We start from the raw sequence: 27387 nt of genomic DNA, 5'->3' as shown, positions 1-27387 counted from the left end.
GGTTTGAAGTGCAGGCTGCACACAACAGTGCAATCAGTTGTTGTGTTAGGTACCGAAACCTCTCGCGCTATTGCAGTCATCCATCGCTCCCGCGTAGCGCCGTCGGATGGTAGCTCATGTAAGGATCCTCCGGGCTCCTTTCGTCGTTCGCGCTTCAGGTGCAGCGTGGTACGCAGCAATAGTGCGTCACGCTTTACGAAACACACAGAACAAATAAAACTAGTGCTGAAGTGCGAAAAGAACGAAGCAGTTGCAACTTGCAAGCAGCGAGCGGTGGCAGTCAGGCAGATATACATGTTAAGCAGTTCTTCTGGTAGTAGATCTGCCAAAGTAATTTTCATAAAGGATTTAAACTTCATTTAAAGAGAGTTTAAGTACTTATGACAGACTCAAATCACTTTATTTGGGACTTTTTGCCTTGAGCATTGCGCGCTTTTGTTTTCGTCTGCGTAAACAGATTAAAACATGTGGAAGGCGTCGTCTGCTACGGCGCGCACTTACGGCCGCGCTGCCAAGCGGTAATGTGCGCATGCGCGCATGTGTTGCAAGCGACCACCGCAAAGATCGCCAGCTACTACCTCAAGTGGAGAGGAGGAAAAGGGGAAAGGTAAGGGCAGCACAGGTGTTCGGCGCAGGCGACAGGCAGGCATTTTTTTTAAAGGAGACGTTGTTTGAAGCAACAACCAAAGAGTCAAATGGGGCAACAACAACCCAATGCTGCAATCAGACACGCCAGACTCCAGTTGTAACGTGTTATGTGGCTCCCCCCAGGAGAGACGCCTGCCTGCCCAACGTAACATCTCGTGACTCCCGGCCGTGGTATTATAACATAGTGGTAGTGTGCTACGTGGTGCTGCTGCTACATCGGTTACATCGTAAATCCTCAGTTTTCTCAAGCGCAAACGCACCGCATGTTACTTCGCGCGAGGTCATATCGAAATACGTGCTGCCGCTAGGTTTTGCGACTTCGCCCCTCTGCCGTCGCTTTGCAAAGCAGGATTTCAAAACGTCGCAACCATGTCATCTCGTGTCGCAGTGGTAAGATTACCCTTTCTCAGAAACAACCAGTTGCTGTGTAGTAAGGAAGGAACGAAATCAACTTTATTTAGGTCCTGCAGGCCACGAGAGCTTTGGGCTCTCATGGAGTGGGCGTCTCCTACGACGGAACCGGGAGGTTGAGTAGGCCGTTCTTACGGTTGTGATCAAAATAGACGAAAAAAGCCTCGCGAGCGCCGGTCACTGTTAGCGCGTGTACCGCACTCCCACTGAACCAGCTCGAGCAGAGTCCCACACTGCCAAGGAGCAGTCTTTTATGATTGCGGGCTTCTGTATTCGCACTTGTCCAGACGTTTTGCTTGACTCTACGCGTCGTCGGTGTTGTATCTCTATTAATGCTTGTTACCAATACATTACGTTATTTTGCCGCTCTTCCCTCCTGTGTGCTGTGCCTGCGTACGTAAGCTGCGTGAGCGGTGCACTAATAAGCAGGGATGCTACATGTTAGCGTTGCTGCTCGGTTATTAGAGAGGCAATACTGGCAATACTCAGAAGTAGCTAGTAGCACGGCCGGCCTCTCTCAATCCTTTCGCGCTCGGAGGAGCGAGCGAGTCGAGCCTGGCCGTGCTAGCATATGGTGCTAGTAGGTACAGCGGGGCGTGGCGTTTCTCGCAGCGCTTGACCTTTCTGCGCAGGCGCGAGTAAGAGTGCGTGCGAGAGAGAGGGGCCGTCTAGGTGCTACGGCAAAGTTTCTTTGCACGTGTGGGTCGAGAGAGAGAGAGAGAGAGAGTAAAACATCCTTATTAATAATAATTGATTGGTGAGAGCTGTGTGGCAGGAACCCTCAGTCTAGGGTCCCTAAGATGATTCCGGCGATGTTTCGAGCCCGTTCTATCACAGCTCGGAGGACCTCGGGAGGTCCATCGCGGAGGGCATCGTCCCACAGCTCTTTGTTGCGTAGGGGGTAAAGGAGAGTTGGCAAGGGAGCAAAGAGGTTTGCAGTGCACTCAATCGTGACGTGGAAGATTGTGGGCGAGCTGCCACAGCCAGGGCAACGATCTGCATAACAGTGTGGGTAGAATTTATTGAGAGAGACAAGATTTGGAAAAGTTGCGGTTTGTAACTGGCGTAATGCCACTGCTTCCTCCCGCGAGAAGGACGGCGGTGGTGCGGCGTGGGTGCGACGAATGCGTGTATAATGACGGAGTATGTCTTTGTAACGGAGCAAGGAATCCCCCCACTCTGAACTAGTCGCCTCACCACGCCGAGTCGCCCGGAGGGAAATTTCTCGGGCAACCGCATGTGCGCATTCGTTACCCGGCAGCGAGGTATGACCAGGGGTCCAGAGTAAGTGGATGCGGGGAGGTGTGGTTGGTGTATTTTGCGGGATCTGTTTGAGAATTTGGTGCGCCGCTCTCGGGATGCCATGTCCTGATAGGAACGCCCGGCATGCCTGCTGCGGGTCCGTCAATATATACACTTCCTCAGGAACACGGATGGCGTATCGAATTGTAAGAGCAACACCGACAATTTCTCCGTAAGCGTCATTTGTTCCGCGCATTGCAGCGGAGTCTCTCAGGGATTCGGTGCCATCCAAAACTACCGATGTATAGTCCTCTTGAGTGCGTGATGTGTCCGTGTATAAAGTATGTGTTTCCGGGATGTTTGCGAGCATGCGGTCAATGTAACGTACACGGGCTTTGCGCCGCCCTTTGTCATGCTCGGGGTGCATATTACGTGGCAATGGATGAATACTTAGTGCTTGGTGTATCGCTGACGACAAGATCGTTGGACGGGTTTCAGACTCAAGGGGTGGGACAGAGTATCCTAGCCGTGTGAGAGGATGGCGGCCAGTAGGAGTGAGTAGGAGGCGCTGGCGATGGCTGACCCAATGTGCCTCTAGCAGCTCGCCTAGTGTGTTATGTGTCCCTAAGTTAAGGAGACGGTGTGTGGGAGTATAATTCGGGAGGCCATGGGCCAACTTGGTCGCTTTTCGAATCATTGCGTCTATGCGAAGTTGTTGCGCTTGGGTCAACCGCTGAAATGGGAGATGGTATGTAAGGCGGCTGATCACGCATGCCTCTACCAAGCGCAGCAGGTCCTCTTCTCGAAGGCCCGAGCGCCTGTTGGAGACTCTCCGGATCACGGCCAGAATTTGCTCAATCTGTCTGGATAGAAGGGAAACAGTGTAGTTTGACCTGCCATCCGCTTGGACGTGTAGGCCGAGGATACGAGCACGATTAACCTGTGGTATCAGTGTGCCATCCACGTGCACAGTGATAGGTGGAGTAGAGGAACGGCTCCGGGGGCGAATGATTATGAGCTCCGACTTTTCCGGAGCACATCTTAAGCCGCATTTTCTCGCGCACTCGGAAACTGTATCGACTGCTTGCTGCAGTCGGTCCTGGATGGCTCCGTCGGAACCCCGTGTCGACCAGATAGTAATGTCGTTCGCATAAATAGCGTGGGCGACATCAGGGATCTGGTCGAGTAGCCGTGGGAGCCCTGCGAGCGCAATTTTGAATAGATCTAGTAGGGAAATAACGGAGCCCTGGGGTGTCCCCAGTGGCGTAGCTAGGTCGTCTGGCACCCGGGGCCCTTAGCCCTTCTGTCATCCCCCCCCCCCCCCCCCGGGTGTAGTCAACGAAGGCGAGGATATCGACAATTTTCGGGTGTCTTCAGACGTATATGACAGCCCCCCTCCCTACTGGCCCCATGCTCCCGGGGCCCATGCCCCCCCCCCCCCCCCCCCTGTTGCTACGCCACTGGGTGTCCCACGTCCTACAAGGCGAATCGTAACGGATCGATGCGGTTCCATTCCTACGGTGGCTGTGCGATCTCGAAGAAATGCGCGGATATAGTTGTACATACGAATTCCACAGTGTGAATGTGCAGCATTGCGAAGGATGAGGTCATGTTCAGCATTATCGAATGCCCCTTTTAGGTCTAAGGCGATGAGTGCTCTCGTTTGGGCGGACCACGGAGGTCCTATGGCTTCCTCCCACATCTTGAAGGGGCAGCGCAATAAGACGATGACAGAAGGCAGGAAACACACAGGACAGCGCTGAACTCACAACTAACTTTATTCGAAGGCATACACACACTTATGTACACAACCCATCGCCACGTGCTCTCCCGTCCATGGCGTCATTATCAGTGCGTAGGCAAAAAACACGAAACACCATTTAATCTAATGCTAGGTTATGAAGCGGCCTAAAAATTTAAATTCACTATCATGCAAGTTTATCGATGGCATGCTTATACAACTCGACCCTTTTTTTCTGATATAGAAGGCCTCAATAATCTCCCTCGTAGTCTGATTTTTGTGCGTGGAAAGTACTGTGGTGTTTTTATATATTGGAGTGCACCCATGCTCAGAGCAATGCCGCGCGACATGCGAGTAGGCATTACCCGTTAGTGCCTGATAATGACGCCATGGACGGGAGAGCACGTGGCGATGGGTTGTGTACATAAGTGTGTGTATGCCTTCGAATAAAGTTAGTTGTGAGTTCAGCGCTGTCCTGTGTGTTTCCTGCCTTCTGTCATCGTCTTATTGCGCTGCCCCTTCAAGATGTTCAACCAGTACCAACTCGCCCAAATGTCGATCCTTCTACTTCCTCCCACAATTGTATAAGCACATCTTTGGCAGACAGATGAGCTCGATGTCCGAATTGTGTGTTAGAAAAGAATTATTTTTCTTCGAGGAAGGGCTGCAGACGCCGCAAGAGTACATGTTCCATGAGCTTACCAACGCAGGATGTTAGGGAGATGGGTCGTAAGTTTTCAACCTTAACAGGCTTGCCCGGTTTGGGGATCAGTGTGATGTCGGCGTGTCGCCATGCTTGGGGAAGCATGTCCTTGCGCCAGCAATCATTGAAGATATGGGTGAGGTGGTTAATATCCGCTTCACTGAGGTTACGAAGGGTGGCGAATCAGGTGTGGTCGGCTCCCGGTGCCGTGTTGCGGCGTAGATCTTGTAGGACCACCCGCACCTCGTCAGATGTGATGTCAGCATCGAGCAATTCGTTCGCCTCGCCAACATAAGGATAGTCAGGGTACTGCGGCGGCGGGCCTGTGGGTATGAAATGCTTCTCTAGCTCTCTGAGGAGTGTCGAGACATCGTCCATGTACTCGTGCATTAGGATGTGCAGCTGTTGAAATGCTTTTCCCTTTGTTGTGGTGGGATCTGTGAGTGAGCGAAGAATCGACCACGTTTTTGCTGTACTCAGTTTGCCTGAGAGGCGATCGCAACATCCTCGCCAGTTATTCCTCGTAAGGATCTCTGCATACTCCTGAGATTCCCGTAATTTGATCTATATGTTTCCTAAGTTTGCGGTTGAGGCGTTGTCGTTTCCATCGTCGTGTCAACCCTCTGCGGGCGTTCCGAAGATTAAGTAAATGCGCGTCTATGTCTGGTGTCTCGGTTGTGGTGCGCAGTGTGCTCGTGGTGGCCTCTAGATGTTGTGCGAGAGAGTCAAGCCAGCGTTCGTACCCTTGGCGCTCAGGTGGGTCCTGGCAACGTTCCCTGCATTTCGCCCAATCCGTTATACGCACATTTCGCTCGGGCCTGCGCGCACCCCGTAATGACAAGGTGGTCGCCACAATGTAGTGGTCACTACCAAGGTGCTCCTCTAAAGGCCCGCGCACAACGACTGGGCCAGTATTGCGCACGAAGGTAAGGTCAGGGCAGGTGTCGCGAGATACGCTGTTGCCCATCCGAATGGGGTGCTCTGGGTCGGTAAGAAGTATATATCTCATGTTACAGATGGCATTCCATAAGCGGGTGCCTTTAGCCTGCGATTTAACGTAACCCCATGCAGTATGCGGAGCGTTAAAGTCGCCGGCCACCACACAAACCCGTCCAAACCTACCAAATTCTGTTAGTAGGTGCTGAAAACAGTGCGTTCGCGAACGGGGGGAACTGTATGCATTGAGTATAAACAAAATCTTGCTGCGTTCACCTTGCGTAAATATTTCCAATATTTGGTGAGGAATGTCAATATTAGTGGTGTGCATGCGACATGTAACATGTTTCGAAACTAAGGCTCCCACAACAGGAGAGACACCCGAGAGCGTGCTGTAGCCGGACAAAGAAGGGGTGCAATCGACTTCCTGTAAGAGGATGTCATGGGGACGCTTAGGGACAGAGGAATTCCGGTACGCTTTGGGACAAACGCCGAAAACACGCGCTAACTTCTCCTCCGTAGTGCCTAGGCAGGGTCATATTATCAAGGAGCAGAAGCCCCCACATTTTCTCTCTCGCAACGCCTGACGCGGCGTAGCCGACCTGACGTGACGTAGCGCAACCACCGCGCGCGCGCGCGCATGGTCACGTCGATATGTATTGGCGCCTTTACTCACGCATGCGCGCGAACGTCTGGCGTCTTCGCAAGTGCCACGCCCCGCTGTACTTACTAGAAATTGTAAAGTCGGGACCCGGTACCATGAACCAATCAGCAACGCACAACAGTGAAATAGTCCTTCCAGAATATCTTACCATGCCCTACATAAATCTTCTTGTCCGACCACGTCTCGTACGCTCATCTAACACCTACAAGAGCATCACTTTCTCATATAGTAAATAAAATTCTCTCAAAACAACTGCTGTTCTGAAACGGCACACAATATTAAAATAACATATAAAGCACACAAAACTGTCACTTCAAATGAGAAAAAATGTCAGCACTGCCCACACGCACCATTGTTTGTGACTATTACCAGTCTTGAAGGACTGTGCTATTACTATGTGCGAGAGAGAGCGACGGGTATTCTGAGAGAAAAGCTGGGAGGTTGGCCTGAATCAATGTTTTGACCTGCTACTCGCTCTGGAGGAAGGGGAATGGTTGTAGAAAGAAAGAATTGACAATACATTGATTATGAGGATGAAGATGGTGGTGAAAATCTTGCATGCTCCAAGACTTCAAAGTCACTTGTGCAGTCCGCTCTCATACAAAAATTTTTTGAGAGCCTTCAGACTATTAGGCTGATGGCGAGGATCAGGCAAAGGTCCCAATAGGACCTTTCCAGTCAATGGTGCAACGACAAATTTTGACAAGATGTCTGCCAGTGATTTTCTCTGCGCATCAAATTGCGGGCAGATGCACCAGAGGTGTTCTGCCATCACAAGGGGCGTTCTGTAATCTCCTGAAAATTTTGGCCTTCCGCCCAGCCGATGAGATGCAGGTAGCGAGAGCATCTATCGGATATAGGGGAGCAGGTGTTTGGCCAGTCGACTTACTCGCATGATGTACGCAATTCCCACAGATAATGCAACCTTGGCAGACTGTGGAGTGTAGTAGTGTAGCACTGCAATACTCATTCATATTAAAAAAGAATAATAATAATGAAAATTTAGGAAAGCCTTAATTAATGATCTAGCCCACTACCAGGCACTCACACTTATGTCATTTGTCAAGCTTGCTGCCATGTAAACAGCCACAAAGAAAAAGGCCCTATATTTTCCTGGCCAACCAGCTGTACTGCCGTGAACGAATGAAACGCATGTCTGACTCACAGTATTATGCGAAGCATATTACGAGAGCTCAACCCAGCTCCTCAGGCGCGGCGGTGTCGCCTTCAATACCACGTGACACCGTGACGTCACGACGGAGGAGAAACGGGGCTCCAACTCGCGCCGTCGCTCGCGGCGTCGCTCTGCTAGACACTCACGAGGTGAGATGCCTCCTGGAGACAGAGCTGCTCGTTGGAATGAGAAGCGAAGGTTGTGGCGTGCTACAGAGACTGATTTTCTAGGTGGCTTTGGCTCAACTCTTGCAAGATGGGCTGGGTGGGAATCGAACCAGGGTCTCCGGAGTGTGAGACGGAGACGCTACCACTGAGCCACGAGTACGATGCTTCAAAGCGGTACAAAAGAGCATCTAGTGAATGCGGTGTTGCCTTAGAAACGAGCTGTTTCTAAGGCTCAGGCGTGCGTCGCTTGCTCAGGCGCACATTTCGTTGCCGCGCCGAACGCTGCGTTGCTCGACGCTCACCGCGTCCAATGCGGGGCGCGTAGTCGCTGCGCCGTGGCCCACTGTCTTACACCCCTTGGCGGGTCGACGGGAACGCTGTCCCGTTCCACTCTTGAAGGCGAAGCAGAGTAACGCATGAGTTGTTTCTTCGTCTAGCCGAACCAAATATAGCCAAGCAGCAGCAGTTCACCAGGCTAAACAGTGGTTCAACAACTAAAATAAAGGCTAGTATGCTTCGCATCCTGGGCTTAACCTTAGCTAAGCCACAGCCATTTTTTATAACTTCTTTTGATAGCCATTCAAGATCATCATGACTTGGTAAGGAGCAATCACGCTGTAAGAGCACAGTGTAGCATTATAACCACAATATCTCCATTTATTTGTGTTGACATTCGTACTGCAGTGTCAGTCGTCTGCGATTGTGCAACATTTCCAATGTCTCTTATGTTTACATTTGGGAAGGAATACTTCTCAGTTAAAAATGTCTTCCACACAATTGTCTCTGTTATAGATGTGTCGTAAGAGGAACTGGTAACTGAACTTTTGTATATTTGTAGGTTACAGGTGGTAACAAGGGAATTGGGTTCAGCATAGTCAAGTTCCTGTGTCAACAGTTTGATGGAGATGTTTTTCTGACTGGTGAGTGGCTCGCTGCGTACGCGTGGATTTCAAGTTTAGGCTCTCATTTATCTATAATGAAAAAGAGTTTGTGTGATAGGGCCATCTTTTTATTTTTCAATAAATATCATAGTATAACTTTCTTTCAATTTTAACTTTTTGAGTACAAGAATTGCCAGAGCCTCTTTCTCCAAATATTGCATCAAAGTGCAAAGAGCAGATTTATAGAATTTGGAGTTCCACTGTTCTGCTTGAGAGGTACTACGAAACTTGAAACAATTCGGCTAGTATATCTGATGACCTGGAAATAAATACAAAGTTAACAACGATGGTCAAAAGACAGTGTAGTCACTTTTAGCTGTTTGCTAAAACTCCTGTAGGGAACTTGCCTCTAAAGATAGCACTGTACATTGATAAACAGCCTGTGTTTTCGTTCTGTCGGATCAGTTATGCATAAAGCATACTTTGACTTGAGACGTGTTTTCGTAATCCAGATTTTTTTTTACTAAATGTACACCATTGCGAAAGTAAGGACCATGATAGTGTGTATTCTGTTTGCTATTCCCTTAGTGTCCTTCGTTCTTGTGTTTCTTGTTTTTTTTCACTTGTCTTTTTGTTTGATGTGGTGCTCAGTGAATGAAAAGATTATTTTGTACACTTAATAACATCCTAATTCTTGTCTTGTTTTACAGTTGGAGATTCTTTTGCTATAGCTTACTTAACATTTCAGGAGCTGTAGGTGAGAAAAGTCACATGTAATCTGTTTAAACAAGCAAAAGTTTCCAGAGCTGAAGTTGACAATACTGCATACATGCATTTAACATCCTCTGTATTGGCTATATTTTTCTGTTTTTCTGGTATATATGTGCCTGTGTACATATATGGCACATGCATGCCAGTTAAAGCAAAGTGACACATTCCTCAGCTACTCCAATTCAAAAAGGAGTGTCTTTTGTAGTGGTTGCTTATTGCAGTGTATTATCTATAATAGGCATTTCTTTAGGTGTTAAAACCAATAGCTAAAATTAATATGTGGACAGTGACATACTTCAGTGTTATGAAATATACATAGCAATTATTTCTTAGCACAAAACCAGAGAGGAGACATATATCTTAATGTGTAATATAAGAGATCTCGATAGCTGTTGTGGTGGTTCAATGGCTATGGCGTCCTGCTGCTGAGCATGAGGTCGCAAGTTTGACTACCCAATTGCAGCCACATTCTGATGGTTGTGGAATTGGAAAATGTCTGTGTACTTGATTTAGGTGCATTTTAAATAAGCCCAGGCATCTTAATTTAACTCGGAGCCCCCACAATCGTTTTTTATGGCTCGAGCGTTGCTTTGGAATGTTAAATCCTCAACTTGATTTCGTTTGATTTTGAATTACCTCAGTGGAATAGAAAACCTGTCTTTATTTTAAATGTCTTGTAAAAGGAGATGGTGGCATCCGCTTGATTCTAGCATTAGGAGGTAGAGAGAATGCGATGGGGAAATCGGGGTGTGAAGGAGAGGCTTGCACTTTAAGTGTACAGTCAACCACAAAAGTTTACAGACCACAGGATCTCGGGGAAAACGTTCACTTTCCGAGCAGCCTGTAGCAGTAATCAGTAAAACTGAACATCAGCGTGTTGTTCACTTATAGTGGTAGAGACTGTAGATGTGTATACTAGGCTGCATTGTGAGGTTGGTGCAGGTATTAAGCTTTTTCTCAGGTCTCGTGTTGCATAAAATCTTGTGGTTGACTGTACACCTCCAGCCCCTCAATAAATATCATGTTGACAAGAGTCAGAAGGATTATCCTTTAATTTTAAGGGTATTTGATCAGATGGATCTGTGGGGATGTCGCGGCTAGCGAAGGACGAATCCCCACGTCCTCGGCGGAACCGGCAGGATGCTGCTGCACGGAACCAGTGAGCTGGTCGTGCCGTTCCTGAAGCTGTCGCTCTTGCCTCTGGATCACCTCTTGCTGCGTGTGAAGCTGTCTGTTGAGGAGTTCCAGCTGTCGTTGAAGGGCGTCTTGTTCATCCATGGCGATGCGTTGCTGTTCGTTGTCCGGGTCACCAGATGTGGGGATGTCGCGGCTAGCGAAGGACGAATCCCCACATAAAAACGCAACGCGTCTTTATTCGGCGAACGATGTCAGCGGACGGGCGTACCAACGCTACGTTTGTCACAGTAGCTGGTGGTAGAAGGCGGCTTTTATCAGCCAGGCAGCCTGTTCTTATAGCCACCGTCGGTGACGCATACCTCGGGTGACATGGCGGTGGCGCTATGCTTTATCGACCATGCAATCCAGCGTGCAACTGTGGGATGCTTGGCCAGATGATAAGATGGCAGGTGCGCAGAAATATGCGCAGAGTGTGTCGCCACAGATCCATTCCATGTAGCCTGTCAGGCATAGTGTTATGGTAGTGGAAGTGTTGCCAATACATATTCCTTGCGCGACCTCTGAACCGCAATTTTTTAGCAATTCCTTTTCCGATGCCATTCCTTTTTGCGCTTTGTCAGGGGTCAGAGCGACGCTCCATCCTGGTTATCAATGCAGGGGTTTTCGCAAGTTTGGACCACTTCGAAATGCAGCGTGTTGTGTATTGCTATGCTTCTTTTCATACTTCGCAAGCAATGTTGCAGACACTCCACAAGTAGCACGGTTATAGAAATCTCACTTTGTGCTATTTGTAGTGCAGTTTTGTATCTGCGACACATCCTGTGAAGTAGCTGCATCATATATTACAGCTACAACTTGTGCGCATCTGGCTATGTCCGCAAGTTCTATGCATACCTTTGTTCTTCCAATATGTGATGTACCATGTTTTAGTCACACGCGCAAGTGGTGCACTTTGGCCGCTTGTTGCAGAGGTGCGTCACTCCACTTATTCGATGGTAAATAGGTCCAGATCCGCAACACCTTCCATTAATAACGTCATATTTTATGACAAAGAGGTGCGAGGCTTACTGTTACATCGAATTACTAAATTCATACCATGTTATGTCTCTTATCTGATGCACTGCTTTTAAACGAATATCCTTTTCTGGTAGACAGGCACTTTTTTCCATGCTTAGCCGAATGCATGTGCACTTACTGACATAATTCTCTCTGACTGGAGGAATAACCATCGCCATCTCTATAGGTGTCCATCCATCGAGAAACTCTATAGGTGTCGCTGGCCTCGTCATTTTCGCCAATGGGAAGCCTTGGTCAAAGAGAAAAGAAGGAATTCCCATTTGTGTGTGATTTGGTCGCGTAGATTCATGAGAGGCTGTGAGAAGGCGTTGCTCACTTGCATGGGCCACTCAAATGGATGCGCTTGCTTTGGATAGTTCGTTGCTTTCTTGTGGCCAGACTAAGCATTCCTTCTCCCTTATGCCCTACAACATCGTCAGTGCTCACCAAGCACACGGTAAAGAGGGAGGTTTTTTTTCTTTCTGCAGTAGCGACAAAAACACAAGCAGTGCAGTTCAAATTTGTGTGCTTTGATAACACCTATACCACAACAACAACAACAACAACAACAACAAAAAACTTCTAGATAAAAAATAATAATAAAAATATTTGGTTGACCTGTTTGGCATATATGCACTTACTCGTGTATGAAATAGGATATAGGATTAGTTAACGGTGAATTTTATGTCTCTGATACATTTCCATTTTCTGTGTGCAAGAGAGCCGTATTGCACTTCTGTGCAGCCAGGGACGAGACGCGTGGGAAGGCAGCGGTGGCAGAGCTCAACAAGCAGCTGCTGCACCCAAAGTTCCACCAGCTTGACATTGATGACCTTGATAGTATTCAAAGACTTCGCGACTTCCTCAAGAGCACTTACGGTGGCCTGGATGTACTTGTGAACAATGCTGGCATTGCCTTGATGGCAAGTCCTTTATTTTTTCTATATGTATTGGAGGCTAAAATTTATGGTGGACTCTCAGTAATTCAAACTTCTATAAGCTACTTGTTGCGGTAGCCCACTGGCTTTGGTGTTGAACTGCTGGACTCGGATCTCAGGTTCGACCACAGCCATGGTAGCCACAACTAGTGCTTGTGTTCTTAAATTTAGGTGCACGTTAAAGAACCCCTGGTAGTGAAAATTAATCTGGATTCCGCCACTATTTTGTGCCTCATAATCTGGTCGTAGTTTTGGCTTGTGAAACCACAGAATATTTCTATATTGCAAACTAGGAAGCTTTATGTGAATTTGAATAAATTATGGTCTGAAACCGAGTTATGGGATATCATACAAGTGCATAGAGCTACATAACAGTGTAGAAGCAACAGGTCACCACCAGGTTCTGTAGCATAGAGGCAAAGAGAAGAGAGAGTTAAGGCATAAAGTTCAATGGCATTAACTGCATAATAGGTTTGTTTGAATCCGCTTTTCGAACATTCTAAGGCAATCTGGAGTTGCTACTTCAGAATTCGTCATCTTGTCACAGCCATCTGATTGTGATTTCTTAAATTACAGGTCAACTCCACATCCCCATTTGCAGAGCAAGCAGAAGTCACTGTGAAGACAAACTTTTTTGGCACACTCAATGTCTGCAAGGAGCTGTTCCCTTTGTTACGCCCACATGCCAGGTCTGTATTGCTCTTTCCATTGCGAAAATTTCTGAACACAATCTATGTTGACTGAACACAGTCTATCTAGTCAGGACACTGAACCTCCCGAGTACATTTCTTTTATGGCATCATAAAGGCTGGAAGCATTAAATTGGACACTTCGCCTGGAGCTTGAAACATAACAAAATGATCTGTACCATCAAAGCAATTTCCCATGATCGCATGAATGAGCTACTTGCAGGGATTAATAGTCGCTCTGTGAAGGTGATCATAGAGATTTTTCCTTTAAACATAAACCCCCCATTGCTCTGCTACTACTGGTCTTAACACTTTTTGTCGTATTTGTGACCCTGGAAAATTTTAAGAGCATGGTTTCACCCAGAATCTTATGATACCTGGATAGAACTGAGAATTCTACTGGGCACTGATATGAATACACATCATGACTGCAATCATTGCCAGTTGCTTCTAGCTAAAGCTGCGGCGTCTTTTGTCGTTTTTGGTTGCTGCAATGTCCTTGGTGCTGTCCTCTGTGTTGTGCATGGGGCTGAAGCCCTGCAGTACCTCTTGAACATTACACGTAGAACTTCATATTTAAAAACACTGTCTTGGAGAGGGGCTACACTTGGTGTTTTAGAGATGTTGCATAGCTACTGCTGTAGATATTCCATGGCATACTTTTGTGTTGGCATACAAAGTATCATTGATCTAACGGCTGTTGAGCTGCAACCTACGCTATTACATTGGTATGTCAGTAGCTTCAGGCATTAAGCAGAGGAGACAGAGGGAGCACATTGTTCCCGTACACGCTCTATGCATGCACCTCATGAAATATAAACTAAAGAATTTGTTTCAGGTAGGTCATGGTACAGCATGTCAGGCATTGATCATTACTTTAGTTCCTCAAAGTAAAACTAAATATCTAAAAGCAACAACCGATGGAGGTGCGGTCGCTGTGCATCAAAATGCCAAAGATCCTTCGCTGCCGCCGAAGGTGCTGAAAAGACCTTCTCAGTGACGTAGCAATGACACGTCACCATCCTTACGAAGCCTGGAAGCTAAGAGTGCGTTGACAAAAGAAGACCTGAGGACATGACGTATCAACTGCAGGACAGTACGACGCAGCCGTAATGCGACACTACGACCAAACCGTAACACAAGACAAACAACCACCGACTTCGACATACTTCTTATGGCCACTCAGTCCAGTCACTGGTTTAGGGCCGATTTACGCTCGAGCCGCCCGTCGCCGCAAGCGGCACCGCATGCGTGCGGTCGCGCGAAAAGTTGCACGTATCAAACACTTGTGCACAAATTTCGGTTTACAATGTGTGAGGTATACCCTGTGCCGATAATGCTATCGAAAGATCAAGTGATACAGCCAGAGAGCTTTCCGAGTCACCATGCCTTCAGTGTGCTCAAAGATCCAGTAGCATCTTGCCTCACTCCAGCATTGTCATTTCCATCTGCACCAAAGCACCCACAGATATAGAAGGAGTCATTGAGGGCGACATACGTCTGCTGCTTGACAGTGAAATTTACCTCGCAAGAGGGATGGTTTGATTGCATGGAGGAAAAGCGAAAGTGATGCTGATAAACTTTAGCCAGGAGATCAAACACATCAACAAGGGCATGGAAATTGCATACAAGAAGAAATTGTAGAACCGAACTATAAGTTGGTTCTCTCTGTTTCCGCCACGTCTACTTCGATGGCCCTAGTTCTCGAAGTAGCTTTTGACATAACTTCAAGTTTTCCCAGGCATCAACAGATAACCTTCAAAGTCTTTTACACCTGTACAAAGACTGATTTGCGGTGTCATCAAAGATTCAACAAATGCCCATTGCTAACCATCACATAATAACTGAAGATTGTGCTCGGCCACATTGCCAGAGCCCTGTAAGAGTTGAGGAGGACGTCGGGACGAAAAACTTGGGAGGTTTATTTACATAATTTACAGTGAGACGACCAAGACATTAACAGTCATAAAAGTCATTACGGGCCGGCAGCAACTGGGACGCGTCGGCCCATGGCAAGAAGCTCGAAAGAGATGAATCAAGGAATGCTCCAGGAATGCTCTCTAGGAATGCTCTCGGTCTGTGTCTTTTAAGTTCTTGGGTGTTTCGAAGGCACGTCACGTTGGCCAATGGGAGAGCCCGCTCAGGTGACGCCATTTTCGGCCAGTCGGCGAGCCCGCTCAGGTGTCGTCATTTTCGGCCAACGGTAGGCGCCCGTGCGATGGTGTCACATCCGGCGGAGAGGGTCGCTGCTTGGTCCCCCATTGTCCGAGGGTTTACATCTCCCTGCGGTCTTGCCTTGCTGACTTGCTGTGCGCCGTCACATTAGGCGGATGGGGGCGACGCTGCCAGGTTTTCACGCTGCATTACAGCCGTCTTGCTTCGGGACCAACTTTACCTGCAACAGTGCCAGGCTCTCGCTTCACTTTCGGGAAGAGTCAAGCAGTGAATAGCTCCACCTGCGGCAATCGAGATGGGGGCCGCCAACTTGTTTGCACGTGCCGCGCCTCGGGAATGTGGTATCCGTGCTTCTGCGCTCCTTAATTAGCTATGGTGCAATCCGATGTGGCCTGGTGAACTCGAAGTAGGCTCAGGAAACGGTACCGTACCTAACAGCCCCTACTAAGTTCCTTCACGAGAACGAGAAGCTAAAAGTAACAAATCAACAAAATGCTTTGTGATGAAATGATCAAACCATCGAAAAGTTTGTGGGCGTCTCCTGTTGTCTTGATGAAGAAGGATGGGAGCCTGCGTTTTTGCGTTGATTATCGTCACCTCAGCAAGGTCACCAAGAAGGACGTACACCGCCCTCCCACGAATAGATAACGCACTGCACTAACTCTGCGATGCAAAATATTTGTCGTCGATGGACCTTAAGAGTGGCTACTGGCAAATAGAAGTCGACAAGAGGGACAGAGAAAAGACTGCCTTTATCACTTTGACGGCCGCTTCCAATTCAAGGTCATACTGTTTGGCCTTTCCTTGGCACCTGCAACATTCCAGCTTGTGATGGATACGGTCCTGGCAAGTTTAAAGTGGCAGACATGTCCTGTCTACTTGAACGACTTCGTTGTCTTTGCCATTAATTTTGACAATCACCTCAGGCAGCTAGAAATCGTTATAGAGGCAATCAAGTCATCCAGGCTCACCCTGAAGCCGGAAAAATGCCATTTCGCATACGAAGAGCCCATGTTCCTTCGCCATGTCATTAGCAAGTTCATAGTCCGTCCAGGCTCACAGAAAACAGTTGCTATAGCAAAATTCCCACAGCCCGTTCACAAGAAAGCAGTGGAAAGATTCCTTGCCCTCTGTGCCTTCTATGGGCGCTTCATTAAGGATTTTTCTCGCATCACCGTGCCATTGACCCATCTTATGAAATCGGATGTCGAGTTGAAAGGGCAAGTGCTAGAAGCCGATGGGTTTCAAGAGCTTAAACAATGCCTGCAGTCACCACCAGTATTAGCCCACTTCAACGAAAACGCCGATACAGAAACCATACCATTTCAACCAGCGTAGGCCTCAGTGCCTTGCTAGTTCAAAGAAAAGACAGGCTTGAAAGGGTGTGGGGATGCGCGACCCCCGCGCCTCCCCTGATAGCTTGTTTTCCCGCATAGCCCCGTCTCCGTGTGGCGTCGCCGCGTGGGCCGCGGCGTTGGAGTGGTACAAGCGTGGTGCGAGAGATGGCGTGAGCGTCGCGCCGCTGCGCGGTTACTTGGGTGCGGGAGAGACAAGGCGCTCTCTCTTTGGGTTCGAGACAAAAAGCGGGACGGACGTGCCGTGCCGCACGTGCAGCGACCCTCTTTCCCGGCGGGTCGGCGAACAGCGCGGATATTCCGCGCGCGCGGCGACCCATGCTTCTGCGAGACCGCCTCGCGTGGCCGCCTTCGAATGCGCCATGATTCGCGTGACTATTGGCCTCGAGCTCCACCACTGGAAAAGCTGGCGCCACCGTCGGCGTGACGTGCTAGGAGGGATCACGTGGACATAGCGGCCGCGTCGGCTGCTTCGGGCGCGCCGAAGGGAGCTGAAAACGAGTTTAAATTCCCTCGAACGCTGCGGTCCTCATTTAATGGCGAAATTTTCCCGCTTCGAGTGTCTCTTTTACAACGCTTGAAAGCACTACAATAGGTAGTGGCTGCCTTTGAAGGCGCGCAACATGGCAGGCTACTGCTCGGTGCCGCAGGGCCGGACGCACGTGTCAGCCGGTGTCAGCTGGCTGACACGCCGGTGTTACGCCGGTGTCAGCCTTATTCACACGTAGCCGCAGGAAAAAAAGCTGCGTGAAGCTTGGATCGCGAAACATAAAACCCGCAAACAGTCATCGGCTGCAACTCGGGTATGCAGCAAGCACAGACGCGAGGAAGATTTCTGCTACGGCGCCCGGTCTGCGATGTTTTGAAAACGCGCACTGAGACGCTCGCCCAAGTCCGCTGCCCGACTAATGTCATGACGGTTTGGTGTATGAACTTGTCGATGCTATAGATACTGGCAAGTTCAGTGGAGTGGAAAGGCAGCGGTAAGAAGCACATATTTAAAGAGCATGGCATATGGTCATGTTTGTGTTATGAATTAATGCACTGGATTACAAAAAAGGAGCAGAGGGAAATTGCACACTGAGAGCACCGATAAACATGCAGTGCGACTCAACTTGAGAAATAGTATTGAAAGGTTAAAGAATATAGGCGAAAAAAAAAAGATTGAATCGTCGCGACGGCATATCACAGCGTCGCAGTCTCTACAATGAAATTATTTTTGAACAGCTCTGATAGCGCCCACGCAACAATGGTTGCTTGTATACTGTCAAATGCTCATATTCTGCGGCCTAAAGCTCATGGCACGGTGCGAAAACGCGCGCGCGGAGAAGGCGAAACAGTGCGCGCACAAGCATGCAGACGCGCACTCGGTCGCTGCGAATCTGCGCGATCGCTGCATTGAGGCTTTGTTCTATTACACTCCATTTAGTTATACAAACACTATAAGAACATATTTCGCATAGTTTGCTCTCAGCGTTTACCTACCTTTCACGCAAGAAGCCGGTTCGGGAAACTTCATCGCGGTGACCGCGCGCAGTGGCGTTCACTGTACTTATTCAGTAAAGAGATAGCGTCTGTAAACGATTGTGTGCTTTCACTTTGCCCAAGATTATTATTTAGACAGTAAAAAACTTCTCTCGTTTCTAAAGCACTTAGAGAAATGTCCGGGAGAGCTCGCGCGTGGTGTTTTCAGTGAGCGCTGACAGCAAAACCTATGAGGAGCGCGCCACGTGATCCCTCATACTACGCCAGCGAGGCGCTTCCGACAGATGGCGACTCCGTAACTCCTCGCCGCCGATACACGCGAACGACCAGGCGTTGGGATCCAGAGAGGGCGAACATATTCGCTCGCGAGGACGCGGTGAGTCGGACTTCTAGATTTGTCGCGCGCCCATCGGCATGTTTTGTGGAGCAACTCGGCTAGCAGGCATTGATGTATGAAAGGTGCAATAAATGCCCTTGTGATTGTTTGCACAACTGTGTTGTCGTTCCTTTGTCCCAAGAGTACGGTGTGAGAAGCCCGCATCAGACCCCACAAGGGTCATGGCTTACACTAGCTGCTCACTACCAATAGTGGAAGCCAATTATTCTATGACAGAAAAAGAATGCCTTGCCATCATTTCGGCTAATGTAGTTTCATCCTCATTTATATGGTAGGCCCATCAAAGTCGTGAGCGACCATTATGCATTGTGCTGGCTGGCAAATTTAGAGGGTGCTCCAGGGCGCCTAGCATGGTGGAGCCTTAGATTGCAAGAATTTGACATCACCGTAGTCTACAAGTCCAGACGTAAACACTCTGATGCCAATTGCCTGTCTCGCGCCCCCATTGACCCGCTACGGCAAGACGACCAAGGTGAGGACACTTTCCTGGGAACAATCGGCGCCGATGACTTGGCCGAACAGCAGCGAGCAGACCCGTTACTATGAGAAGCCTTGTTGAGTAAATTGAAGGCAAGACCGATTTTGTGCTGAATGGGTGTTTAGGCGTAGATAGTCTTCATTTTCGCTACAGAACCATATCCTCGTGAAGAACTTCTCCCCAGTCCGTGCAGACTACCTTCTCGTGCGTGTAGAACTTTGGCCAGTAGTACTTCTGCATGCATGCACTGAATGATGATCAGACAGCCGGGCACCTCGGATTTTCTTGTACGCTTGTAAGAGTACAACAGAACATTGTTGATACGTTCCCATTACATACATTTTCCCAGCGGCAACATTCGCAATTGAGAGCACAAAAAATGAGCCAATAGTTACGTTTATTTTTTACCAATTCAAACGTTCCCAGAAAATACAATTTTTCGGTACCAACGTTCAGCAACTTGCCAAACTGCGATCATATGATACGTTTTGCAGCCTCTAGATCCCATATAAAGAATAAAGTGCATGAAACGTGCGTGATTGAGAGCAGTATATACCGTATTTACTCGCCTAATGATCGCACCCAAGAATTTTCTCGTCAAAATTAGTTTTTTTTTCTTTCCCGTGTAATGATTGCACCCTGAACTTGTCGCAGTGTCGCAGTGTTATGTCGTGTGCCGAGTCTAGCTAATGATAATCGCATTTACCATCTGTCGAATGCTACTCGAACGACTCTTGAAGGCATACCAAGTAGCCTGCACGAACCCAACATACTTAAGCAGATGCCTTATTTCATTCCTTTCATCACTTTCCACACTTCCATGAAAAAAAAAAAGCTACAACCAAACTTGCCTCAGCTTTGTTATTTGTAGGCTTCTTAATTGTTTTGGTCAACAAGAACAACATAAAGGCCGCCTTTCGATTCTTCTCGTCTGCACTCGTGGGCACGTAACAAATCGCGAGCGGCAACGTTAGTGGCCACGTTTACACTGATACGTTAGAGGTGTATCCTATTCGTACGCCGACGCTTGTAACGCAGCTGAGATATTCGCCCGCCCTTAGCGGAAACGTGCCGTTAGGATATCGGTGAAGACAAATGCTGCAGTTTCCGCAGCATGCCCGCCATGTGTTTCTATGTCACTGGCAGCTAAGCGCGCACATCTCTGTTTCTGTCCCTTCAAAGTGGACATGGCTACGTTATTGTCGCAAACTTGCCGATATTAACAATATTATTCATTACATGATACAGAAGAAACTGTTTCAATGCATGTAATGTACTCACAAGAAGAAAAATAATCACGTTCGACGCGTTCGGCTTGCTCCGCCGGAGGCCATTTTTTTTTATGTCCCGCACTGACAGCGGCAGCCGCCTGCCTGTTGAACCGTTGTTCCCCCGCAGCAAATGCGGGATGAAAAAAGAAAATGTTTCTTTTCGTGAGAAATTCAACCAGCGTAATGATCGCACCTCTGAATTTGCGTAAATTCTTTTACAAAAAAGTATTATCAATATATGCGAGTAAATACGGTAGCTGCCCGCCAAGGCAGCTTCACTGCAATAGCTACCCGCCCGGGTCATGAGAAAACGCCAGCGCGCACTCAGTTTCTTATTTCGGTACCAGAAAATCTCCAGTGTCGTCGCACACTGCATTCAGAGCTATCGCCACCTAACCTTTTGCAATAAGCATCTTTACCTATTTGTTTTACAGTGCAGGGTGTGTAGTGACCTTGGTAGCGTATTTCACACATGTAGTAGGCAATAATCCAAATTTGCTGCCGTTCCCTGCTGCAGACGGCGCGATGTGGGCATCACATTTCACTTCAGTGGCATCTGACGTCGCCCACCTGCTCGATTTCGTTTTGGTTTCTCGTCTCCCTCTTAAAACACCAAGCAATAGGAAAACAACAAAATGCGTCTTGCGCCACCAGAGCACCACCAGCTCGACGTGCTTTGGTGTCCTGTGCTGCAACGATCTGCGTGAAGCTTCACGTTATGTAGATTTCAACAATAGTCGAGTCCGTCATATTTTTTTAGGTACTTCAGATTTTATATTTTCTCAGTTGGTAAATTTTTTTCTCGTGGTGTTTGCCCAAAACGCATGAATGAGGCTCTACTGTACAAGGGAAGTACTATTGGCCGTGTCTCACTGACAACATCGCCCGTTAGTCAAGACATGCAGAGACCGCCAGCGGCGCAAGACACCACCGACAAGACCAGCAGGATTACTACTAGCCGATCGAGCCTCCTTGCCGACCGTTTCATCAGACTGATTTTTTTTTCTGCATTTAAACTGCAGCTTCTGAAAGCAGTTATGAGTATAAATACTTCTTTCATGTTCCATAAAACTCGGTTGACAGTTTGCATTTCACTTGTCGTATGTTCCTTATATTTCACTAACTTCATGTGTCACCGCACCTTCCAGGGCACAACAGAATGATCATGAATATATCCATTACTTATAACGTTTGTATACACCCCGTCAAAAGTGGTGGTTTACATGTGAAAAAGAAAGAAAGAAAGAATGAAAAGAAAAGGAACACAGAAGATGAAAAATCGGATGTGACACACATCCCACTTGACTCATGTGTAAGCAATATTATGTTAATTGGCTTTGAATTTGACAGAGTGACACTGACAGCTCGCTCATGAAGACTTCTCATGAGCTGCAATCATAAAAGAGACTTCCCGCATCTCTCTTGTCACTTTATTCTTGCTTCTGAGCAGAACTTCTGTCTTGTCAGAAGACATCTTGTGCAATGTGCATCTCAGTTGCCCGATGCATTAACTAGGCTTACATATCTATACCTCCTGAGCCTCTCATTTAAGCGCTGACTTGTTTGTTCAACATAAGCGTGACAGCACTATCTCTCTTTTTTTTGTGCATGTAAACCACAGCTGCTGATAGTATTTACAACTATAAATTAGTCTTTCTATCTGAATAGATCTCAGTTGACAGTTTATGCTTAACTTGTCACGTGTTCGTTGTTTTTAACTGACTTTGTGTGCCACTGTGCCTGTGACAGTGCGACATAACGATGAAGCAACACCAACTAAGTCCTCAGCTCTGCTTGTTTTCAAACTTTGTTATGTCAAAATTTTACTGTATTCGAACATGTGATTATGTTGAGTGTAATGTGCAGTTGCTCTACAGCCAGTTTCTAAACGTGCTGAAGGCCCTAAACTCTCTGTTCGAACCTCAGCCATGCCAATTTTACAAAGGATGGTCAATGTGAAAACACGGAGACATGCTCATTTCAGCTTTTACCTGTTTGGTGTTAACACTTATGGTAAATATGTCTGCAGGGTGGTGAACTTGAGCAGCATGCGTGGTATGCTTAAAAGGATTCCTGGAGAAGAGGTGAGGAAGAGACTCAGCAACCCTGACATTACTCTGGAGGAACTGTGCGGCCTAATGAAGGAGTTTGTGCAGTGAGTTCTTGTTTCACTAGGTTATAGCAAGGCGTGCAGTTTTACCTCTTAGCTTCGTTCATCACATAGCCTTTGCTTGTAGCTTGTTTCACAAGGTGACTTTTTTGTACATAAAGTAGCTGATCAGTGATTTACTCATTTGCTGTATTTAACAGGGCTGCAAAAGATGGCAAGAATGATGAGATGGGTTGGGGGCACTCTACCTACGATGTGTCCAAGGTTGGCATCACTGTGCTGAGCTTCATCCAGCAGCGTGAATTCAATGCAGACCCTCGTGAAGATCTTGTCGTAAATGCTGTGAGTAGAGACACGAGGTTCTTTGCTTATGATCCGTGACACAAATGGGCTTGTGACATCGCAGTGAGCAATTCTTGTAGCATATTCTTTTGCAGATTTTTAGTGTTTTTACACACACATGAGTTCATTGTTACACTAACACTCTTCATATTAAGCAGCTTGTTTTCATGCACAAGGCTTTTCAAAGAGTTCACATGATGAGTGTATAGCTGGTAAAGTCTGGCTGTCTGGCTTATGTAGCCTGCTCCACTACATAAGCTCTTCTGTTTTGTGCCTGTACTATGTCCCTTCGAATGAAATTGATTATACTGTTGCTCCAATTTTACATTTTATTGCCGACGGTTGATGTATTACAAAATATTCATATTTAAAATAGGACATATGATTCGTTATCGAAAGTTTCGAATATTCACATAGCTCTACTAAAGACGTTTAATGCATCTATGTTTCCTGAAATATAACATTTTAGGATAGCATGACACACTATCTGCTATTTGCTGCAGCTAATAGGGTGCAGGTTGTAAGTACCGTATTTACTCGCATAATGATCGCACTCGCGTAATGATCGCACCCCGAACTTGCCGCAGGGATATGTCGTGTGCCAAGTCTAGCTAATAATGATCGCTCTTACCATCTGTCGAATGCTATGCGAACGACTCTTCAAGACAAACCAAGCGGTCTGCACACACCAAACATCCTTAAGCAGATGCCCAATTTCATTCCTTTCATCACTTTCCGCACTTCCATGACATAAAAAGCTACAACCAAACTTGCCTTTATTATGTGTAGGCTATATAATGGTTGTGGTCAATAAAAACAACAAAAAAGGCGCCTTTCGATTCTTCTCGTCTACACTCATGGGCACTCAACAAATCGCGAGCGGCAACGATAGCAACCACATTTACATTGATACGTCAGACGTGCACCCTATTCATACGCCGACGTTTGTAACACAGCTAAGATATTCGCCCATCCTTAGCGGAAACGTGCCATATTAGGATAGTAGTGAAGACAAATGCCGCAGTTCCCGCAGCATGCTCGCCATCTGTTCCTGTGTCACTGGCAGCTAAGCGCGCCCATCTGTTTCTGTTCCTCATAGTGGACATGGCTATGTTATTGCCGCAAACTTGCCGATATTATTCATTACTGATACGGAAGAAACTGTTTGAATGCACGTAATGTACTCACAAGAAAAAAAACAATCGCGTACGGCGCGTTCGGCTTGCTCCGCTCGCCGCCATTTTTTTTGTGTGTGTGCCGCACTACACACAGCGGCAACCGCCTTTTTGTTGACCTGTTGTCATCCCGTAGCAAATGCTAGATGAATAATTTTTCTTTTTCCGGGATATTTAATCCGCGTAATGATCGCACACCTAAATTTTATTCCATATTAAAAAAAAAGTGTGATCATTATGCGAGTAAATAGGGTAATAACACACTCACATGCCTGCCCACTCACATGCACACGCACACGCATGGCTTAGTGGGGAAGAGGTAATATTGCTACAGTTGAATCTCGTTATAGCGAAGTCGCATCAACCATGAGAATACCTTCGTTATATCCAATATTCGTTATAGTCATACATGCAGATCTCAGAGAAAAAAAATGCGATCACGTTTATGCAAATGAAATGAAGCAGCTGTCCTTCATCAAGACACCAAAAGTTCCCTTGCAGATTTTGATGAACCGTCGGCATCCTGCCATGCCAATAAAAGGCGCAGGAGCAAAAGTAAATACCATATATTTCTTTGTATAACCCGTGTTCTCGTACAACCCACATCCCCAATTACAACACCCGGTAAGGAAAGAAAAAGCATTTATTTCCACAACAGGTTAGCCACCTGATATATACACTGGCTAACCTGCCCTTCTTTCCCCCTCGTCTTTCTCTTCTCTTTATCTGCCTTGGTTTATGCACGCCTGGCCTTTGACACTTTGTGGCAGTACAATGCGCAATCGTTTAACACAGGGGTGTGCAGGCTCCGGCACTTGCACAAGCGGTCCCATGTGTGTACACATGATGTGGTAGCAGATGCTAGTCTAGGCTAAACTGTTCTATTCTGTGCACATGCCTATGATTACATTAGGTATGGTTAGTTTGTGTTAGTCCTCACATGCATTAAAAAGTGTTCAATTATCAAAAGTTGCCCTCTTGTGATGTATTCATTTTCGCATGATGTTGTACAAGTGCAGTAATTCTCTTTCTTACTGTATTGAGCTCTTGCACTTAACTTTTGTTATTAAAGGTACACCCAGGCTATGTTGACACAGACATGTCAAGGCATAAGGGGCCTTTGACTCCTGACCAAGGTGAGTATTTATTGAACACTATTGCTTGTTGTTAATTTTTTTATTTCCATATTTCTCACGGGATCCTGTCTGGAGTAGGGTGCGAAGGGTGATGATACATTGATATTGTTAAGTTTTTGAGCATATGAAAAAGGAAAAGAAATCTACATTATAGAAAGACTAATGCAAATGCGAAAGCATCTATTATTTGTTACAGCTTGTTGTCCAAAAAAAAAGTTATGTAGTAGTTGAAATGTGATATCACACATTATGTATACTTGGTTCTGGCAATCACTATATATTGCACACACGCATTCAAATTGCTGGAAATGGTTAATACTGTACCTTTAACTGCAACATGATCCCTAATGTTAGTAATACCAACAGGGAATTAATTCTAGTAACTGATTCCTTGTTTCTTTTCTAATAATAAGCTAGAGGTGCAGCCACCTGTCAGATGCAAAGAGACTCACTGACCAATAATTCGGACATGCTTGATTATTAAGGCAGCTTCACGGCACTGCCGCTGGCCTCATAGACTTAACGTCTCAAGGATGACAGGCACTTTGAACACCTGACAGCACGTTGTACAATAATTCGGACTTCCACTTTGCAACCATGTGCTAATTTGGACGCCTTGCCAAGCATGAATAGCAATATTTTGGTTTTAATGCATCACTGGCATGGTCCTTGGCCATGCCGCTGGCACCTCCTCAAAACTTGTTAAGCCTATGCGATGTATTAGCACCTCACCACACCCACACCACCGGACAAGCCAAGCAAAGCCACCAAGTTGTAACGGCTGCAGTTTCGATTTGTGCAACTTGTTGTGCGAGTTCTGTTCTACATCACCAGCGTTTGTTAACTTATAAATAGTGACACAATCCTGGGCGACGTCTTCAAGGATTTTCAAGTGGCGACAACTCCACCCCCAATGTTTATGCCTACAAAGTTGTCGAGGGAAGTGCTGGAACATGAGCATGGTTATCGATTTGCGGTCGACTTTTGTTATGTTGCCAGGGGATGACTATTCAATGCATGCATTGGCTGTACTTTCATTTATGTCGAGCGATGGTATGACAATGGTTAAGGTATGGGCCGTGATTTTGTAGCGATGCTTTCCATTCGATTCTGTGTCACTGTAATCATCCACTGTTCGTGGCCTGGTGATTGATTAAAAATATTTATTTATGTAAACTCAGGGCAGGCAGCAGCACCTCTGGCTTGATATAAGGTGGCGCTTTGTTCTGAAAGGGTGCATTCTTTCAAATTCATGCTCACAGATGTGTGTGCTTGGGACCATTAGAGTCGTATTTTCACCTGTGCATGTGTGGCTGTGACTCTCAAAAAGTTGGAGACACACTTAAATGCTTTCCTTATTATATTCGCTGTCAAGAGCTTCCCTACACTTTGCATACACCGTAACAGCCAATATTTGACTTGTATCTCTTGTCACGCATCATTTTAGGTGCTGATGCTCCAACATATTTGGCTCTTCTGCCCCCAAATATCAAATCGCCCAAAGGAGAGTTTGTTTGGAATGACCGCACGGTGACCCCATGGGACAAGTAACAGCAGAAACCATCAATGTTGGGACCAGTGGCATTGCACTTTCGCATTAAGGAACTCGCTAGCCTGTTTTGTATTTGCAGGCCTGACACTGAGCCTCTGAACAAAAAGAAAAAAGGATAATCTACCTGCTCACAGTATCAAACTGGAGTTTCAGCAGTGTATGATGCTATAAGTTGTCATGTTATGAAAATAAAGATTAAAGATGTCATGTTAAAGATAAAGATTAAGATAAAGATTATGAAATAAAGCGTAGTAGCCTTGTGGAGGCTTGAGTTGGGAGAAACGTTGCTGACAATTTTTGTTCGTCAAGAATGATGATACTGCAAAACGAAACACATTTGTCATACGTGCTCATTCGGTGCAAGAAAACTTGCATAGTGGCATACACCAGTATTATAAATTTTCATCTTCGGTAGGAAACTAAGAGGGCGGTATAGGCTTTTTTTGTCACGAGTTCGATATCTGGCCGCAGTTGCTGAGCTTTTGATTGAGAAGAATGCAAGGACTCTCATTTACTTGAGTGATGTACTACATGAAAGAACACCAAGGGCCACAGATTGTAACGATCTATTTTTTTCTTTCTTTTTCTTTTTGCACTGTGTCCTTGTCTTTGTCTTCAACATTGCTATGCTGCTGTTATTGCCACAATCAGTAGCTTGATGTGGGGTTTGATGAGGAAGTTGAATGAAATAGGTCATTACACAGTAAGGCTCCACGTATTCAAAATCAGTTAGCAGCTTTCCACTGTGGCATC

General features: G+C 46.7%; 2 protein-coding genes across 2 annotated transcripts in view; both read left to right on the top strand.

Annotated features, from left to right (window-relative positions):
- LOC135900296 (carbonyl reductase [NADPH] 1-like) overlaps window positions 1-27387 on the top strand; it is a 64373-nt gene that overhangs the window by 13264 nt on the left and 23722 nt on the right. The gene's annotated exons all lie outside the window — the stretch shown is intronic.
- On the top strand, window positions 879-26789 carry LOC135900338 (carbonyl reductase [NADPH] 1-like). Its single transcript, XM_065429825.2, has 8 exons — window positions 879-1038; window positions 8525-8606; window positions 12276-12454; window positions 13046-13158; window positions 22349-22474; window positions 22630-22771; window positions 25019-25082; window positions 26530-26789. The coding sequence occupies exons 1-8, from the start codon at window positions 1018-1020 to the stop codon at window positions 26631-26633; spliced, it is 831 nt and encodes a 276-aa protein (XP_065285897.2). The 5' UTR covers window positions 879-1017; the 3' UTR covers window positions 26634-26789.

Source organism: Dermacentor albipictus, chromosome 1 (assembly GCF_038994185.2).
Source record: "Dermacentor albipictus isolate Rhodes 1998 colony chromosome 1, USDA_Dalb.pri_finalv2, whole genome shotgun sequence".
NCBI classification, from domain to species: domain Eukaryota; kingdom Metazoa; phylum Arthropoda; class Arachnida; order Ixodida; family Ixodidae; genus Dermacentor; species Dermacentor albipictus.
The sequence above is the reverse complement of the archived record's forward strand: the minus strand, read 5'-3'. Positions and strand labels throughout refer to the sequence as shown.

Bases quoted from the DNA above. Each gene is read 5' to 3' on its own strand.
- LOC135900338 (XM_065429825.2), top strand. From the start codon at position 1,018: ATGTCATCTCGTGTCGCAGTG. The intron at 1,039-8,524 runs GTAAGATTACCC...GTATATTTGTAG, and splicing joins TGTCATCTCGTGTCGCAGTG to GTTACAGGTGGTAACAAGGG. The intron at 22,772-25,018 runs GTGAGTAGAGAC...TTGTTATTAAAG, and splicing joins AAGATCTTGTCGTAAATGCT to GTACACCCAGGCTATGTTGA.